The sequence below is a fragment of the Bombus impatiens genome, unplaced genomic scaffold (genome assembly GCF_000188095.3).
Source record: "Bombus impatiens unplaced genomic scaffold, BIMP_2.2 scf_0647, whole genome shotgun sequence".
In the NCBI taxonomy this organism is placed as follows: domain Eukaryota; kingdom Metazoa; phylum Arthropoda; class Insecta; order Hymenoptera; family Apidae; genus Bombus; species Bombus impatiens.
In genome coordinates, this window is record NT_177066.1 from 1080154 (window position 1) to 1097844 (window position 17691).

At 36.1% G+C, this 17691-nt stretch overlaps 1 protein-coding gene across 5 annotated transcripts in view; it reads left to right on the forward strand.

The window, feature by feature from the left end:
- Nucleotides 1-17691, forward strand: part of LOC100741389 — a 19986-nt gene continuing 2295 nt past the window's right edge. The window contains exons 1-12 of one of the 5 annotated variants that reach the window (XM_012389440.3): nucleotides 1-307; nucleotides 3008-3983; nucleotides 4933-5805; nucleotides 13270-13448; nucleotides 13544-13760; nucleotides 13894-14144; nucleotides 14223-14446; nucleotides 14516-14672; nucleotides 14746-15026; nucleotides 15088-15219; nucleotides 17085-17312; nucleotides 17392-17589. In XM_012389440.3, coding sequence (XP_012244863.1) covers nucleotides 3025-3983; nucleotides 4933-5805; nucleotides 13270-13448; nucleotides 13544-13760; nucleotides 13894-14144; nucleotides 14223-14446; nucleotides 14516-14672; nucleotides 14746-15026; nucleotides 15088-15219; nucleotides 17085-17312; nucleotides 17392-17589 — 3699 coding nt within the window. In that variant the 5' untranslated portion in view covers nucleotides 1-307; nucleotides 3008-3024. Of the gene's footprint in view, nucleotides 308-1148; nucleotides 3984-4932; nucleotides 5806-13269; nucleotides 13449-13543; nucleotides 13761-13893; nucleotides 14145-14222; nucleotides 14447-14515; nucleotides 14673-14745; nucleotides 15027-15087; nucleotides 15220-17084; nucleotides 17313-17391; nucleotides 17590-17691 lie in introns of those variants that run through there. The other 4 variants (XM_033322617.1, XM_033322618.1, XM_012389439.3 and 1 more) reach the window with 4 other exon arrangements.

Here is a 17691-nt window from a genome sequence, read left to right on the forward strand (position 1 = left end):
ATGCACGCATCGGACTCTCCTTGCCGACGTTCGTTCTTTCTTCAGTGCGTGCCTTACGCCTTACGCGGATAACGTAAAGTATTTGTTTCTTTCATATCATCTACGTGGCGTATTGTAGTGAATAATATGCTTAAATTCCTGGATTACGAAAGCAAGTGAAAAGACTAATAGATACTTTTCAAAATCGCTGAAATCAACAATGAATGTTGAGTTTGCTGCAACTGTGCTATTGAAATCATGTCAGTGCTCTGTTTGGTTTTTCGAGGGCCGACGTAACCAGTACCAAGAATAACGGATAATAATAAGTGTAAAACTGATCTTGATCTTATTTAAAAAGAATTGCATGATCAAATTTGGTGACTCAAGTGTTCATAGATCTTTCAAATACAGATAAAAAGAAAGTTCTAATAAAAGTGAAAATTCGAAGTTTAAATTAATAAATTAATTGAGTTATCATTTAAAAAGCGAGATCATAAAACCATAATGAATAATATAATTAGACATAATACCACTTTTAGATGAATCTAAATAACTGGGCAAAATTTGATAGAAAATATTAAACTAAGCGCAAATGTGTGTGATTTCGAAGTAATAACGACTATTCCGAATTTTGCAATGTCGAACTTCTGTTTATAATATAATGAGTGTATAAGAGAAGCTGTATAATAGAACATATAGAATTTATTTTTTTTTGTTCTAATAGGCGCGCTTTGGGCTAAATAAGCTTATAATATTTTTAGATGGCGTTATCCTCAGTTATGATCGGTTTACAAATTCTAGAGCATTGCTATATTTTAAAAAAACATCGACAGCTTTCATTTGTTTGAAATATACATATAAATTTCTATATATTATAAAATGACGTAAGTAAGAGATGTACTTGTAATATACATCTCATTTTATTGTTTAATAAATAATTGATTAAATAACAAAAATTTACAAGAAGAAATGAAATCGTTTATCAACGTTTGCAATGTTATATCTTTTGTGAACAGCTATACTGAAAATTCTAGGATTTTAATTTTCGGATATCCTTTGCGAAAATTTACATAAAATTTACAAGATATGAAAAATATTCAATATTTTACTTTACAAGACTTCAATCACAATTACTTTTAAACTTGATTTATTAAATTATATGTATTTAGTATTTAGTAAATTAAAAAATAGAAAAACTACAAATATGATACAAAAAAATGTCACATGTGCTAAATCTTAAAATCATGTAGCTGTTTTTATGAATATGTAGTTGGCCTTCAACATTGACAGCTATTACACGTTGTTTGTATGTAATAGAGGATATCATTAGTGTACTAGCTTAACCATATTTATAAGAAAAATGAAACTACTCTTATACAAACGACAAAACGAGTAGATCATTTGTCATCATTTTATCAGTTTATTTATTTTTGATTATTAACTATTGCTTGTACACTTTATTATTGGTATTTTATCGAGGAGAATCAAATAAATATTGTACAAGTATTACAGGCTATGTAGATGTCTCTATGTATAAAAGCAAGTATCACACAAACACACACATAGAAGAACATATTAAATATATGTTTCATGTAAAATAAAATTTCTTCATAGAAAAATAATATTGTGCGAGTATGTGAATAAGGAAAATGAATTAGATTATTTGGCTATAGTATTGTTTTTAGGATATTGATTAGTTTGAAACTCTATAAAAGCATTCTGAAGTTGTTGTCCTGGTTCATGATTCACGAATGAGTTATATAGAGCCGTAGCCAGCTGAGAAGGTCCGGTTACTGGTTACCTGTTACCTGGACAAGTGTGCTGGCAACGGGCTTGTCCTAAAGTATCGACCGTGACAGTCGTTCCAGTCGATTCCAGTCACAGCTTTTAGATCGATAGTTTTCCGACAATATCGATCGATAGCTTCCTTTTGACTTCTCCAATCATGCATCCACTATTAAAATATATAGAAGTGTAAAAATTGTTAAAAATGTTAAAAAGTACAAAAAGTATTACAATTTATTCTTTCTGTTACTAGTATTTCTCTACGAGTTTTGTAAAGGGACAGGCGTCGTTCGGAAGAGTAATATTACAGAAATGTTTCTATGTTCTTCCGTTCCCGAGTACTAAAGGATATGAATCAATTAATGAACGAATCATAATTTTTACCAACTCTGATATGATGTACGTAGTCAAATTTTTAATTTATATCGGTTACCAGTTCTTACTTACTTTTTCACCTACTAGATAATACCAGATAATAATTTGAACTATTATCAGTCGACAATAGATGCTAATGGATGATAATTGATACGACAATCGAGTCGTTTTAGATGAAATGTTACTAAATAATAATAAAACTTTATGAATTTGTGTCGATAATACTTTTGATTGATATTGTATGCGTATTTTGGTAGGTATGAGGAATGATTCATATGTTTATTTCTTCATTTTTATCACAATCACGTTAGTACTGTGGTAGTAGGATTAGTTTATAAATAATCGGAGTTGGCAAATTGTCTTTAGCATTACATCGTTAATGATTCCTAATAATATAACACCGTGGGTGACTTATTTGCTGTAACTTATTTTCCTCAACGGCCCGGCATTCATACGTGTTTCTTTATACCGTAAGGTTAAACATCCATTTCAATCAGTTATTGTTTTAAATCATGTCAGCTATATGGATATTTCATAACGTTGTCCAATATTTCCAAAATAGTGAGTCTGTCGTAGCATATTCTACGGTTTACACAAAGAACTAAAGATAGTAATTTGTGTAATAAATCTCTACATAAAGGAGTGGTTTTAGAATCAGTTTTCATCGCATCGAGATAAAATGACGATATATATGTACTTGGTTTCCAAGTGAAGCGAACGTAGGAGAGGTTTAGACATTTGAAACGAAAAAGTATCGGTCTACTTTGTTCAAGGGATTAAGTTAGCCTGATCGTAGAAATTTAAACATTTAAAAGAATGCACAGGATTGTTACCCTACTACAGATAAACGTTCATTTTCTCGTTGCAGTAGTTAACCATTACAGAATGACTTCGAGCGAAGATGGTGATTTGATCGATCTTGGAAACGATAGTTGTGTACCACGAGTATCGATTCAAGAATCATCGCCTGACGAGCAAGAACATCTTCTCGATGTATGCCTACCGAAGTTAGAACAAGCATTGTCATTAACCAGGAAGCAAGAACAAGTACAATGCATAAATGACAACGGTGATGTATTAGTCACGTTAGGTCACGATCAAGTGGTGCCGATTCGTAAAAGAATCGATGTCGTTTCATCCGATACGATAAAAAGGGTTCGTGACATTACCAGGAACTTAGAACCAGTTATAAGAAAGACTTGTTCCGACATTAATGAGGAGCATCAAGACACGGTTGATTATGGAAGTTCATCGGATAACAAAGACGGACATTATTCCAGTGAAAAGCTCGAAGACGATACGTTTGAGGCACAGGAGATCAACGATGCTTTCAATTTTCTCACAGAACACGATGACAACGATGATCCAGCTGAAGCGAAATGTAACCGTTATGACCAAGTTATACATTCACATGGACTGATCCTATTAACCTCTCGTACCATAAAAAACGAAGATTTATTGAATTACAATGGTAAAAGTGCTTCACAAGCACTAAACTGCTGGAAAGCAGACACGGATTTAAATGATTCAGCTTTTGAATTATGTTCGGGCACCCCTTCTGAAAGTATTTCGAGGAAACCTAGATCCGATCCTGTTGATTATGAGCTTGGAGCGAGTAGCATTGACGTGGTTGAAAATCATTCCGAAGAACAAACGTTTGTACGAACAGCTAAAAGAAGATCATTTCAGCATACACATCGTAAATCTTGGACGGAAGGAACTACACTCAAAAATGCAGCACAGGATACATTTTCTCGGTTCGATAGGTCAACTAGTTTAAGAGGATATAATTACGCGTCATCAACTTCCAATGGCATTCATCGGCAATCCAGCTTTATTTCGAGGTACGACAATTTTACTACTTGTTTTCACTCTTCTTCGCACGTAATGAATCGTCAGCTATTAGAAGCAGGAAATGTGACATCGTTGTTAACGTTAATAATATATACGATAATGATTTAGTAGCGAGTTTATTCACAAATATTCCAGTTCTTAATTGAGCTGAATTCTTCGGATATGGTTAATATTTATCGTGAAGTTTAAAAGACTTTTGTTTAGCTCGTGTAACAGTGCTTGTATAAAAATATAAATAAAAATAGGTCCGACTTACGTCGAGTTCATTGGAGTAGAAAACGTTTCGTAAGTTATATTTTTAAGAGTAGAAGTAAAGGTGAAGGGTCAGAGGGTCTTCCGTTAGTTTACTCTAGTTTCTAGAGTGTAGTTAAATCTTCTTTTTAATCTTCAAAATGCAAGGTGTTATAACGCTGTTGATTTCCATCGATTTCATAAAGAAACGTAATATGTTAAATTCCTGGGTTAAATTGAAATCAGTAACGTGATTCATATAGATGGAGGATAGGTTGCTTTTATAGAGATTACGAGGAACGATATAAATACATACTCGTAGGCGCGTAATTTCGTTTCGAATATCCAAAGAGATTCTCCGTCAGACAACACAGTGACTAGCCGGAAGTAATGGCACGAGTTGTGTGCGAGAAGCGTGGATCCAAGTCGACATTGAATAGATCTTTAAAGTGGCACGTGTAGCCACGCCTGAGAGACAAAGGTTTGGTTGAAAACTTTCTCCATATGGCTTGTGCCTCGGATGTGTTTTCCTAAGGTATATAGTATTTTCTTATCATCTATAAGATATCTAGGTAGCACGCCTAACAAAGCCAGGAAGAACAATTTATATTCTTAAAGTATAATTTATATTCTCTCTTAAATTAAGATACGTAATAATCCTAAGATAAACAGGGGAAACGATAAACTAAAAATTGTGATTGTCTACAGTTGTTCAACGGAGGAAGGATTGGAAACGAATGGAGAGGATCAAGAGGACGGATGTTCAGAATGTTCGGAAGTAGATTGGTCGTGGTTAGAGGAAGTAGAATGTCCGCGGGCTACGGAGTCGTTAGCACCCGGTGTGGTTGACGCGGTTCAGGAGAACACCGAAGGAGGGAATGCATCCCCCACCAGTGAAAACGCAAGACGCAGGCGCGGTCGCGAGCATCGTGCTACCGAGGCGGGCTGCAGTGTCGCGATGTCTGTCTCCGGGACAGTAAAGTCCCTAGTGGTCGGTGGTTCGCGATGGTTAACTTCCGATCCGCCGTCCGACTGTAACGGCAATAATCAAGATGAAAATGTACGTTGCAACGCGAGCAACGAAACCATCGATCGCGAAACACGTGACAATCCTACGCTTGTTAATTCTTGGGTACGGGCTTCGATGAGACGTTTGCGTCATTTGAGATTACCGGAAGAAACTGAACGACAACGAAACATCGATTTGAACAGTTGCCACGGAACTGTCGTATCCGCGCCAAATTCTTTGCCAGATATCGCTTTAATTGCTCCAGAGATATTAGCTGCCCAAACAAACGGTACTTCCGGCACCCTCCTTAGGCCATCCAGCGCTCCTGTAAGAAACTCGAATAATTCAAATGTAGTGCCATCGCGGAGAGGCGGAAGACAATTTAGAGCAAGTCGATCGCAAAGAACGCGAAGCCGCGACATTACTTCGAGGCAAAGCAGCGTTTTATCGTCGACTACGGGCAGTGATACAACTGCTTCAGGAATCACGACATGTTCCAGCTCTTTTGGCGGTGCTTCTACGAGTCCACCTTCTAGCACGGCGACAAGTCCGCAACGCATCGCTTCCAGACGGTGAGATTTCCCTTTCTTGCTATTACTCGTTGAAGTTTTACCACGTCAACGATAGAAACCGTTAGGACCCAGGAAAATATTCGATAGATCACGCGTCTCGAATTATAGATCAAAACTTGGAACATAAAGTTACTAATGCTCTGTTTCTTATTTTTAATATTGTATTTTCCGAGGTTAATATTAAGAACAGTAAACTATTCCGTTCTAGATGCTTGCTAAATCCACGAACCGCATCTTTCATTCTCGTTTGTTCAATCTTATTGCCACACTCACCGGAAACGAGAATTCGCTTAACGAGTTAGTTGTTGGTCGTTACTCATCCATGCTTGACAGTACTTGCGCTTTAGATCCTTCTTACGCAAACCACCGGTACACTTCGTGGACAGAATAGTAGAAAAGTAATTCGAGAAATTATTTCTATGTATATAGATTTCTATGAATATCTTTATTGTACATCATTTACTTTTATCTAGTTTCACCTGGAAAGTAGCAACGTTCGTTCGTTTATCAGCAACGAGATCGTCGAATCGATGCTTGTCGTATGACGTTGCAAGCAATTCTGACTCGTTTCCTTCATATTACGGCGTCTAATGTGTTGTGCGTTAAGAATTAAGCAACCGACGAATTCTTTCATTTTATGATTAATTGTGATTAAATGTGTAACTTGGAGATCTAGAACACGCACGCGGTGCATGTCAGGAATGGTCAACGACGAAAGTTGCGATAATTGTTCGTTGTCCTGTGTACTGTTTAAACGTGCGCATGCTTTACAGTTTCGTCACGAATGCATGCGCTCGATGAAACGCGTTACGGTAAGAGCCTAACAAATAGATCTTATTTTCTTTCACGTATGTCGTTTAATTAATTTTCTTGCTACATACACCACGGACAATCGATTTTGTTTCCCGTGTAGCGTTATAATCTTAAGATGGGTTTTCTTTTATATTTCGCTGTTCTTCGCTCTTAAAGCACGGAGTCGTCGAGAAACGACGGAGAATTTCAAAATTTGAATTACTTGTAATTAGTTCTTGCTGAAAAAAATATTACTAGCCGTTGCATGCTATTTAGTCGGGTTTATAAAGGCCAATGATCTCGATCGCACACAGATTGTTTCACCGTCGATGAACCGCGCAACCTGTTGCGCAATCCACTATTCTAATGTCGACATTCTAATGTCGTCGAACATGATCTTTTGGGAAAAAGTCGAGAGAACTTCCTTGCTGGTGTCTGTTCCACGTGAGAAGATTTCACTGTTTTCAGAGATTCGTGCTTCAACCGCAACAATTTCATTTTTTCCATCCACAGGGTTATATCAGCTTTGCGTTGATGTAGGTTTGACAATTGATCGACAAATAGATCAATTTAATCCGATACTCATACATACATACTCGATCCGTACTCTAACATTTACGAAACCATTGTAATTTAACCTGGCCACTTTCTCCTGTAATTCGATGGTTAGAACGCACGTATGCAATTGAACAAGAAAACAGATCAGAGTTTCGCTGGTTGTTTTAACGGACTTACCAAAGTTCACGATGCGATTTTTCCGTCACTGAAGCATATTTCCTGTTGGTTTATTAATTTCATTTATGGACTTAATAAATTAAGAATCGAGAGGGTTCAAAGGAACGAATGATTTCTGGACCGTGACTGTTCGTGATGCTCTTAAATAAATACCTCTTCCATTAATATTCCACTTACTAGCATATTTATTTTAAACGATATTTATTTCGTTTACGGCGACACGCGATGTATTTATCTTTACATCCTCGCCTTTCTATATTAATCACATTTTACCGATTCTTAACGAGGGCTTTCGCCACCTGTTCAAAATATATTTAAATGTACGAATTATTTGGAGAATAAGATTCAAGGGACATTAATGCATTCGGTAGAGTGTAAATACGTACATTCTTGCGTGCTAATGCAGAGTGTTACGTGTAATTCTATTGATTCTTAAACAATGAATGTTGTTTTTGGGTCAGTGGTAGCATAGGAATATCGCAGCTCCAGGTCAACGGTACTGCCTGGTGTAGTTCCCTTAACGGTATATCGGTGCTATAATTGTGTTATTTTCCTTAAAATTTTATAACTGACTGGTTTCGTTAAACTCATCCGAGATCTGATTATTAAGACGCACGAAAAGAAAGATTAAACACGGTATGATTATTAATTATTATTATAGCTGATTATATAACAAAAGTTTCATAGATTTATAGAAACAAAAGGATGTGTGTTCCGCTTGGATATTACATTAACCTGCACGTATACCACCGATATCTCCTCTTATTGATTACTTCCCAAGTGAGGTGTTTGTACAAATATACTTGACAAACAGACATCAAGTACATGTACGTAACAACGGTGTCAACTACTATCGGAGACATTTCGTATCTTCGCGACGAACGCAAAAGTCAGAGAACGAAGAAAGAACGTATGAAACTTTTTATCATAATGGGAAGATTCGATATATATATAAAATTAGTTGGCCTTTTTATGATATCTGTCGTAGAAATCAGAAAGACTTACCTTTTTCTTAGATGCGGTTAACGAGCGTATGGGTAACCGGTTTCCCTCGTGTTTGCTTTGTATCTTTCATTTCTTTGAGAAGTTTGAAAAACTTGTTTTTTCGAAGGTAAAACTATCGAAACAGCTAATTAGAACAATAAATAAGAGAACAAACACGTACTTGTTACATTTATCATGCGATAACTGTAGCATGGAGTATTCGGAGAAAGTTAGAAGAAATACGGTTAGAATATACGCATGATTTTGAAACGATGCTAGACAATTACAAGCTGGAAGTTCTACGATAGTTCGAATACAATGTAGTTCTTTTCACGACATTCTCGTGCTGGAAAAAGATAACGTTATCAGACTAAACACGTAACCTTCCTTTTCTCTTTCTCCGCTCTCTTTTTTTCATTTCTCTACCGCGTCATGTAGTAGCCACAGTGCGTGACTTCTTTCGCTTCGGTTCACCTTCCTACTCATTGTCATTGTTTGTACTATGTTGAATGCAATTGCGTACGTGCCTGGTAGGATACATACATACAATGAATGTGAAATACTGGCCGAAACTTGACTTGCGAATGTCAATTGTGAAATGTTCTTTTAACGGGAACGGTCGTATTTTATCGGCGATTGTTTTCCCATAGTTCTAACAATTCGACGCTTTCTTGAAAAAATAATGTAATTTCGATTGTTTAGATCCTATTGCGTGTGACACCTGAGAATTCCATCGAACGATCGTTCAATAAAATAGGATATCGTTATTCGATGGAGTAGGACGATCGAAGTTACGTGGAACGAAAGAGTTAATCTATTAGTAACTACATATAATGATCATCCGTATCGCGAGTTGTTCTCTACCTATTTATATTCAACGACATGTATGTAACGATCAGTATATAAGCGTGTTTCGTGCTCAAAGTTGAAGATTTCTGCTTGTAAAGGTTTTCCTCTTTATGGGAGACGAATATCGACGTGTTAAATGCCAATAAGCGATTGACGACGATCGATCGTAATTTTGATTATTTTGACGAATGATCAAGCACGCAAGCGTAAATATGCACGTGCGTTCATCTACCTTGTTCGTCACGTGACTCTAACCGAGTACAGTTATACATTGGCTTCGGAGGGATCCCACGTACATACATACGGTTCACTGGGAATAGCGTATTCAGTATAGCAAGTCGTTGGAAGCACGAATGATCGTGGAATCTTTGGAAGTTTGGTCGCGGTAATGCGACAATTTGTTCCTCAGTGTTCATCAAAGACAACGACGTCGTACTAACTGGTTCCTATATCGGTTGTTTGTGCATCAGTTTTGTGTACTGTTACGCGGTGTCGGTAATTTCTTTCGAACGCTTTTTACCTTGCGCACCTTACCTTCATGCGTATCTTAAAAACGAAAGAGATTGGAGAAATTAAAAGTAACGACGATAATAAATGTCGATGTTGCATTGCTTCTTTCGCGGCGTTTTACTACTGATCGATAATTCGCACAAAGAGACAAGTTTACTCCGAATGCCGTGGTATATGTACGAAACGCTATCGACTAACTACATTCCATTTCGTATTCGTATCAAAAATCAAAGGATGTTTCTACAGAGATACAAATTTTTTGCGATTTTCTAAACTGTGCGTTAATCACAGCAAAAGAATTTTATTTTGAAAAAATGTCCTATGATGTCATACCTGTGATAATTAATACGAATGTTGTTTTTGTATATACATAGCCTCGTGGAGAAATTCAGAGGAACGAAGGATATCAATGAACATATACGAAACGATGACTATATCTTTCAAGGGTTTTGCCCGAAGCGTCGTATTAGTTGGCAAATCCCTGTAAGCGCTGGTTGCCTTAGTTGTAGAATCGATCGTCGTACCAAGAAGCCATATGCCTCGGTAAACTTTTCGAATACAAAAATTCTGTAATAGACGAGATCTGTTGCTCTTTTTAAGAGACTCCGGTCATTTTTTACCCGAAGGGACGATCAAACGAAAGTGATTTGAATCAGCGGCGCTATTACACCTGCAACTTTGCGATAGATGGATCGAAAACTTTTGGCATTCTCGTTAAAAGAAACGAACGATCGAAAATCAACATGGTTCTTTGATCGATTATCGCGCGTAAAATCAACAGCAGTGCAGTGCGTTTAAAACATAATATCAATCGATTACGTCAGAACGCCTGATCTACAAAGCGAAGTTGAAAATATTTGGAGAATACTTTGCGAAACGAATACGTTTCACCTTACACTTCGCCGATTAAATAAATTGCATACCGCATGACACGATTAATATTACTGAATCACTGACCAAACGTTTCGAACATAAAACAACGGTGCGTGAAGAATATCTTACGAACACAAAGGAACGCACAAACTGGAAAAAAATAGAGGAACAAACACGGTGCTTTGCGTGAATGTGAAAACAGGCCAACAAACTATCTTGACATCGAGAGAATAGTAGAAGACGAACGAAACCGTAAAATCGTTTCTCAAAAGCGAGACCCCGTGACGCCGAGAAGGCACAGTTTTGAAATTCGATTGTTCTTGCCTCGTTAAATACAGAGCGTTGAAACCTTGAACGACTGTGAATTTTAATACACGATTTTCTGATATCGTGTAATTATTTCTTCGAAATTTGTTAATCTTGGGAAATCGGTCGATCGAAAATTTGTCATGAAACTTAGTTTCATTATATGTATTAATCGTTACTGGTAGAACGGCGTTTGAAGAAAGAGGATAGAATAATAAAAGCGACTGAGCGAAGAGGAAAATCGATCTCAACTCCGTGGAAACGAACGGTCATCGACATCATTGGCGTAACATGTATTCATGATGAACCACGATCCAACGATTTGTCGCCAATACTTTTACTGTAGTCAACGTAGACATCGTATCAGGTATATTCTACGATTGTAAGAGTTTCTTATACCGATTTGTTACGATTAATTACGTAGATAAACAGTCGTTCGACGATCTTTACGATGGTGTTACCTAGCAACTTTTAAGTTATAAATTATATCTAACCAACGTAACGATATTTAATTTGCTTCAGTGACAAATTTAACCTTTTATAGATTGAGCCAAGAGGAATTGTACCGATCGTCGATGAGTTGTTTCCCTTGAGAAATCAAGTTAAGTCCCTGAAGCTAGACAGTTTTATTATCAAGGCTCCGAAACTGATCATAATTAGCTTTTAGAGAAAAACATTTAGATGGAAAGACAGCGATCGTTTCAAAAGAAAACGACTCGTATAATAATAATAATAATATTAGTTCAGTATCAAGTTTGTCACTGATCAATTACGAATCGTTTTGAAACATACTATTACTATCCTACGTACTTGATGCAGCTATTTGCCGAAGCTAAACGTGTTTCACTAACCGTTTTTGTCGGGAAGGTTTAATAATACGGGTATCCGCAATATAGTATACACTATTAGTGTACGTATTACGCTGAAAGCTTACTCAGAGCACAAGATCTCCGTCGTTCCCACGATTTCATTGTACGTACGCTGTAATATACGCGATTGGCAACAATCGTTAGAAGCACAAATATCTAATTCTAACATTGTTTTTCTCTGGAATTTTTATAGTCAAAGAAACACAATTTTGCGCTATTTCCATCGAGTGGTAAATTTAGTCTGACGCAATGATCGTGCCCAAGCTACTGTTTGCGTGTTTCTAATCTTCTATATTATTTGGGCACGCCACTAAAGATATCGTGGTCATTAGAAGTGGTCAGTTTATTGATTAATCGATAGAACATTTTAACCTTGCTTTTCTCTACCACTAGAGTTTCAGGATTCGAAAGTTCGTGACTAGTTTTCAAATTTTCAGCGTTCAAAGCGATCAGTTATATAATGTTAAAGTCAGTCTAAATGTATTTCTACGCCTTTAACGTTAATAATTTACAGAATAGTAATCGGAACGGGCTATTTTGTCGCTTATGGAACAATTATAAAAATTTTATATTCGTTTTAGACGAACGTAAGAATGGTCGAAAACGATCGATTGGTATTGAAAGGAGTTTCAATCTTGATCGAACGAACGACAAGACAACGTGGTAATAAGCATTCGTTAACCAGAATCGAGACAATCTTCGTATTCATACGTATATGAATAATTCACGAATAGTCGTCTAAAACGTCAGGAGAATTGCGAGATTGGTGCAATGAAGGTGGCACAGACATACTAACTCCTTCGTATTCCTCACGCAAAACAAGGTCGAGTTGTGTCTTTAAGTCGAAACCCAGTAGGAATGTTCGGTTTCTTTTAAGTATTCATCTCTCTATTCCGTGATAACGGTACATTGATGATTCTCGATCTTTTATCGATGCTGGCAACAATCGTAGCTCCTACTTATTATAAATTGTTGTTTCTTTATTTTCTTCTTTTCTTCTCTACGCTTAACTCGTACCCGTATTTCACAGTTTATTGTACAATGGCCAAATGATATAGAAGTACAGTTAACATTACGGTATATAAGGTTTAAAAGTGACAGTATACGAATGCAAAATACTCTGTAATATAAATCTCGTATTCAATGTCTCACGATTAAATCCTAATATAGGCTTTCATTTGTCGCAACGCAGTCTCGATCGACCGTGAATTTTCTTCGGCAAGAGCGACAAATAAGATACAATTACGTTCGACCCAGTTTTACGACAAATCGATACGACCTTTAACATGATTGTTTTACATACTCTTATCAGCAGCTGTCAGCCATGCTGTGGTATATTTAACATTGTAACCATTACTGCAGTATACTATTTCGTTTAACTATCTACCTCTCAGGCGATGCGCTGTAATTCTTTAATTAATTTGTTACCTTTTTAATATTTTGTTTATTATATACGGAGGAAGTTAAACGGATGCAATAGTATTGGTTACTTTCTTGTTCTCTTTTGATTTCATTTTTTTTTTTACGGAACAATGTGTTTGTTTAGAATATGTGACAGACAGAGAGACGTTGATAGGGATGAGGATAGAGGAGAGGATGAGGACGAGGATGCTAATCCATTGGGAAAATGGCCACATGCTCTTAGTCCAGCCTTGGCGTGTCTTAGTTGCACCCTTGGTCTTTTTAATATAAGTAGATTTTCTATTCTTAGTGTACAATTTGGAGGTGAGTGTAGAAATTGCTATTACATAAATACTTGTGTAAACTGCTACTCAATTTTATCCATTATCATCGCATCTTTAATTGTCTTTTTCTTTCAGCAAGTTTCATTGTACAGTTCCTGATTTTATCTTTGGTATTGGGTATTCCACTTTTGACGTTGCACGTGTGTCTCGGTCAAAGATTGGCGGCTGGATCCGTGGATATGTGGAAGATTTCACCCCTCTTTCAGGGCGTTGGTATAGCTCTTCTAATTGCACAAGCATTCATCGGTATCTACAGTATCGTTGGTGTGTCCTGGATGTTCGTCTACTTTAGGTGTGTTGATTTGTTTCCTGTTTTTGATTTATTCATAATTTTGATAAATTTCCTGATCAAATTTCTTACGATAAATTTTTCATTTTAAGAAAGACCAATAATAATGAGAGAATATTTTTATAATCTTTTCTAGAGATTCATTTATAACGAAGCAGGATAAGTACCGATGGGCAGAACCGTTTTCCTTGTACAGAGAAGATAAACCTACACAGAATAATAGTAATTTGCATAAATTATATGAGACAGTACCAGATTATTTTAGCGGAGTTGTCTTGCAAAGAAATCATTTAAACGAATCAGATCCCGGTGTCGTAACGTTAAAGTTTCAAGTGGCTTTCAATTTAGCTGTTGTATGGATGATCGTGTTCGTATCATTAAGCAAAGGTATTTCATGATTTTATTAAACGATATACATATCTGTTTTCATTATTGTTTTCTTCTAATATTTAATAATTGTTTCAGGTCTGAGATCTTATGGCAAAGTAGTATATGTTTTTACGTTGGTGCCTGTATTTGGTACATTAGTTCTTTGTACGAAATTACTTGGCCTCACGCCACCAGGCTCTGTACATCAACTTTTTCCTGCCACTGTGTGGACTGAGTTTTTCATTAATGGCAAATCGTGGGTAGCAGCATCCATCGAGGTTTTCCTCACTTGGGGATTACTTGGTGCAGCTGCTATGCAGGTAATTACGACGTACTGTGATGCATTTGACTAATGGAATCTTTACTTGAGGATGTTATTGTTCTTCTAGATAGCTGCTCATAATAAGCACAAACATCTATTACAACGAGACACGAGTCTAGTGATCGTGTTAACTCTCGCAGTTCTACTTCTCGCAGCTTTTCTGGCAAATACTTGCGTGCAAGTTTTGCGACATCATGGATATATTTACATACCTAGCTCATTTGGTAAGCAAACAACAGCTCATTATCAACTCAAATGAGGATCTCAAAATTTAAGCGTAATAAATTTCTGTTTCAGAAAGAATATCGTCGTATATGTTTATGCGACCTGTGAACCAGCCGGCACCACCGGGATATAGCAGTACACCAGAAAGATTTATGGCACATGCGTCGTTTATTGTTGGAGAACGTGTAACTCGCCCCGGTGCGGATTTTAGTGTTGAATCTGGTTATCAAGCCTTGAGATTTTCGACTGAATTGGTTCCTGCAACGTTAGCGTTACTAGGCACTGAACAAGTGTCACCATTCTGGGCAGTTCTTTTCTATTTTATTCTTATCCTATTTGGAATAGCTCAACAGGTATGCGATTCAAAATATATGATAAACCAAAATCGAAGATACAAAAGTTTCGTTATTATAGCTGGCAATATGGCATTGTGTAATAACTGGTATTATGGCAATTAATGCAAAAATGATGAAGTTATGGGAAACTACTATTACATTCTTCAGTTGTGCTTGTGCTTATATACTAGGCTTACCCATGGCTACCGAGGTAAATATAATTATTTACATTTACTTGGTAATTTTTAATTTTCCAATATATTTGTGCAATATTTCGAACTGGAAATTGGAGTAAATTTCAATAAAATAATATTCGTTAATGTATGATTATATCGTCACTACTAAAAGTAAATTAAATCGCTGTTCTGTTCAACCGTTCAAGAAGATTTAAAATTCTCTTCTTATCAGACAGACCATGTAATATTCTATTTATACAGATAACGATTATCACTCCAAGCACTGAAATGATTAAAGTATTTCATCAGTATCGTTGGAGTCACCGTACGTTTCAGAAAATGAGTAATCGAGTCAATTCTATAGTACGGCGGAGCGTACCTTGTTACTTTTGTAACGATTTTTTCGAAGAGAAATATCTATACGATCACGTGAAACATTGCGGATCGGTTTTAGAAGAATGTTCTTTCAAATGTGGAGTTTACGTACCTCGAAAAAATATGGAAGATCATCGAAAAACATGCAGAAATTTTACGAAAGAGAATAATGAAATGAAGGAAGTTCAAGATTCTTTATGGAGAAGTAAAGTGTTTTCTGCTCTAAGATTGCTTCGTTCTGTAATAAACCATGAAGAAAAAGAACGCAAAATTCTCCAGGATAATATGTCTCAATGTTTAAAGTTATTGAACTCTCAACAAGAATTGATTAATTCCTTCCGGTTTCAAGTTGCGGAAACGACAAAAGTATGTTATCAATATAATACAACGTTAAATCAAAGATTAAATGATTTAGAAGTAACTAGCGACAACATGGAACAGCGCACCAGCTTAAGTTTTCAACGTATCTCGGAACAACTGAAACTTTTACACAGTGAGTTGACTAATGAACAAAGTAAGCATAATAAAGTACTTGGTGATTGGTACATAGAATTAAATGATCTAAAAGCTTTCGTAACAAAAGAGAACGTACACATAAATAACATATGGCAAGAACAACAGCAATCAATTCACGATCTTAAATTAGAATTAGAAATGAGGTGTAAGAATTCGAAGGAATTAGTGGATCAACAAAAATATATAATTGAGAAAATAAAAAATTTAGAAGAAGAAATAGAGCGGCAATCAGAAACCTCAACTAGCCAGAAAAGTAATATTAAAGAGTTGAAGTTTCAAATGAAAGAAAATCTAAAGTATCTGGAGGAATTGATTACGGATAATTCAAAATTAAATATTCCGGAATTCGTCGAGTGTCCATGTAAACAGGAATGTTTTGAACAATATTCAACTAATGGTCGTCTTTTATGGAGAATTGACCGTTATAAAGAAAAAATGACCGAAGCAAAAGAAAATGACTGCGTTCTTTATAGTCCAAAATTTTTAAATAAAGAATATGGATATACTTTGAGAATGAAGCTATTTCTAAATGGTATAGGACAGTGGAAAGATCGACATATTATCGGATGCCTACAAGTTGAAACCGGAAAATGGGATCCATTGTTGGATTGGCCTTGTGTCCTTAGAGCAACAGCTACATTGAGAAATCAAGAAAATCCAGCAAACGATATAAAAAAAATTGTTAAAGCTATAGGGCAAGATAAATCGAATTCTGAAGACATGAATAAAGAAGCTGGAATCTATATGTTTATCCCGCATACAACTTTAACTCGATATTCTGGATATGTTAAAGACAATGCATTGTTTTTAGATATTCAAGTGAAAGATATAAAAACTAGTATCTCTACGCCATCTCTAACGTCATAAATAGCCGCAATATTAAAGCAAATTGTTAATATAAATATTGAAGAAAATGCGCGTATCTATGACTTTTACAATGTAGTTATCCTTAAACAACAGTAAAAGTAGATTTTGTATGTCTTATAGGAATTTAATCATTTGTTTATAGTTGGGCATACACGTCGTATATTATCTAGACTACACAATTGGTGGTACATGGTGGATAATGATCTTATACTTGGTGCAAGTTGGTGCTGTATTCGCAGTGCGCGGACGTCCACATAGTGGTGAAGCGGTAGTAGCCGAGTTGTTTCCTCCAACTGGTCGATGTCTCAGACACTGGGCTGGTCCTCTTCTCTCATTCACGTGGAACGTTATACTGCCTGTTATTCTTATGGTATGTTTCTATCAAAATATTTATACCTTAAAAAAAAGGTAGTAATATCGTAAGCAAGTTATTGATTTAAATCCAATAGGTACTTAGCATTACAGCATTTAAAAATGCTGGATTTCGAGAACTTTATTCTTACCGACGTACCGCTAGAGAGTACTGGACAGTTTGGGCAAAACAACTCGGAGCTACAATTCAATTAGTACCAATATTGACGATACCGGCAGTGGCGATTATACAAACATGTCGATACTTGAACAACGGTCCACCCGATATTTTTGATGTGAGAATTCGATACAATTTTAACAAACTAGTATAATAATTATTAAATAATATTTTTTACTTTCCATTTTAACATACTAATATACATTTGACATCAATTTTT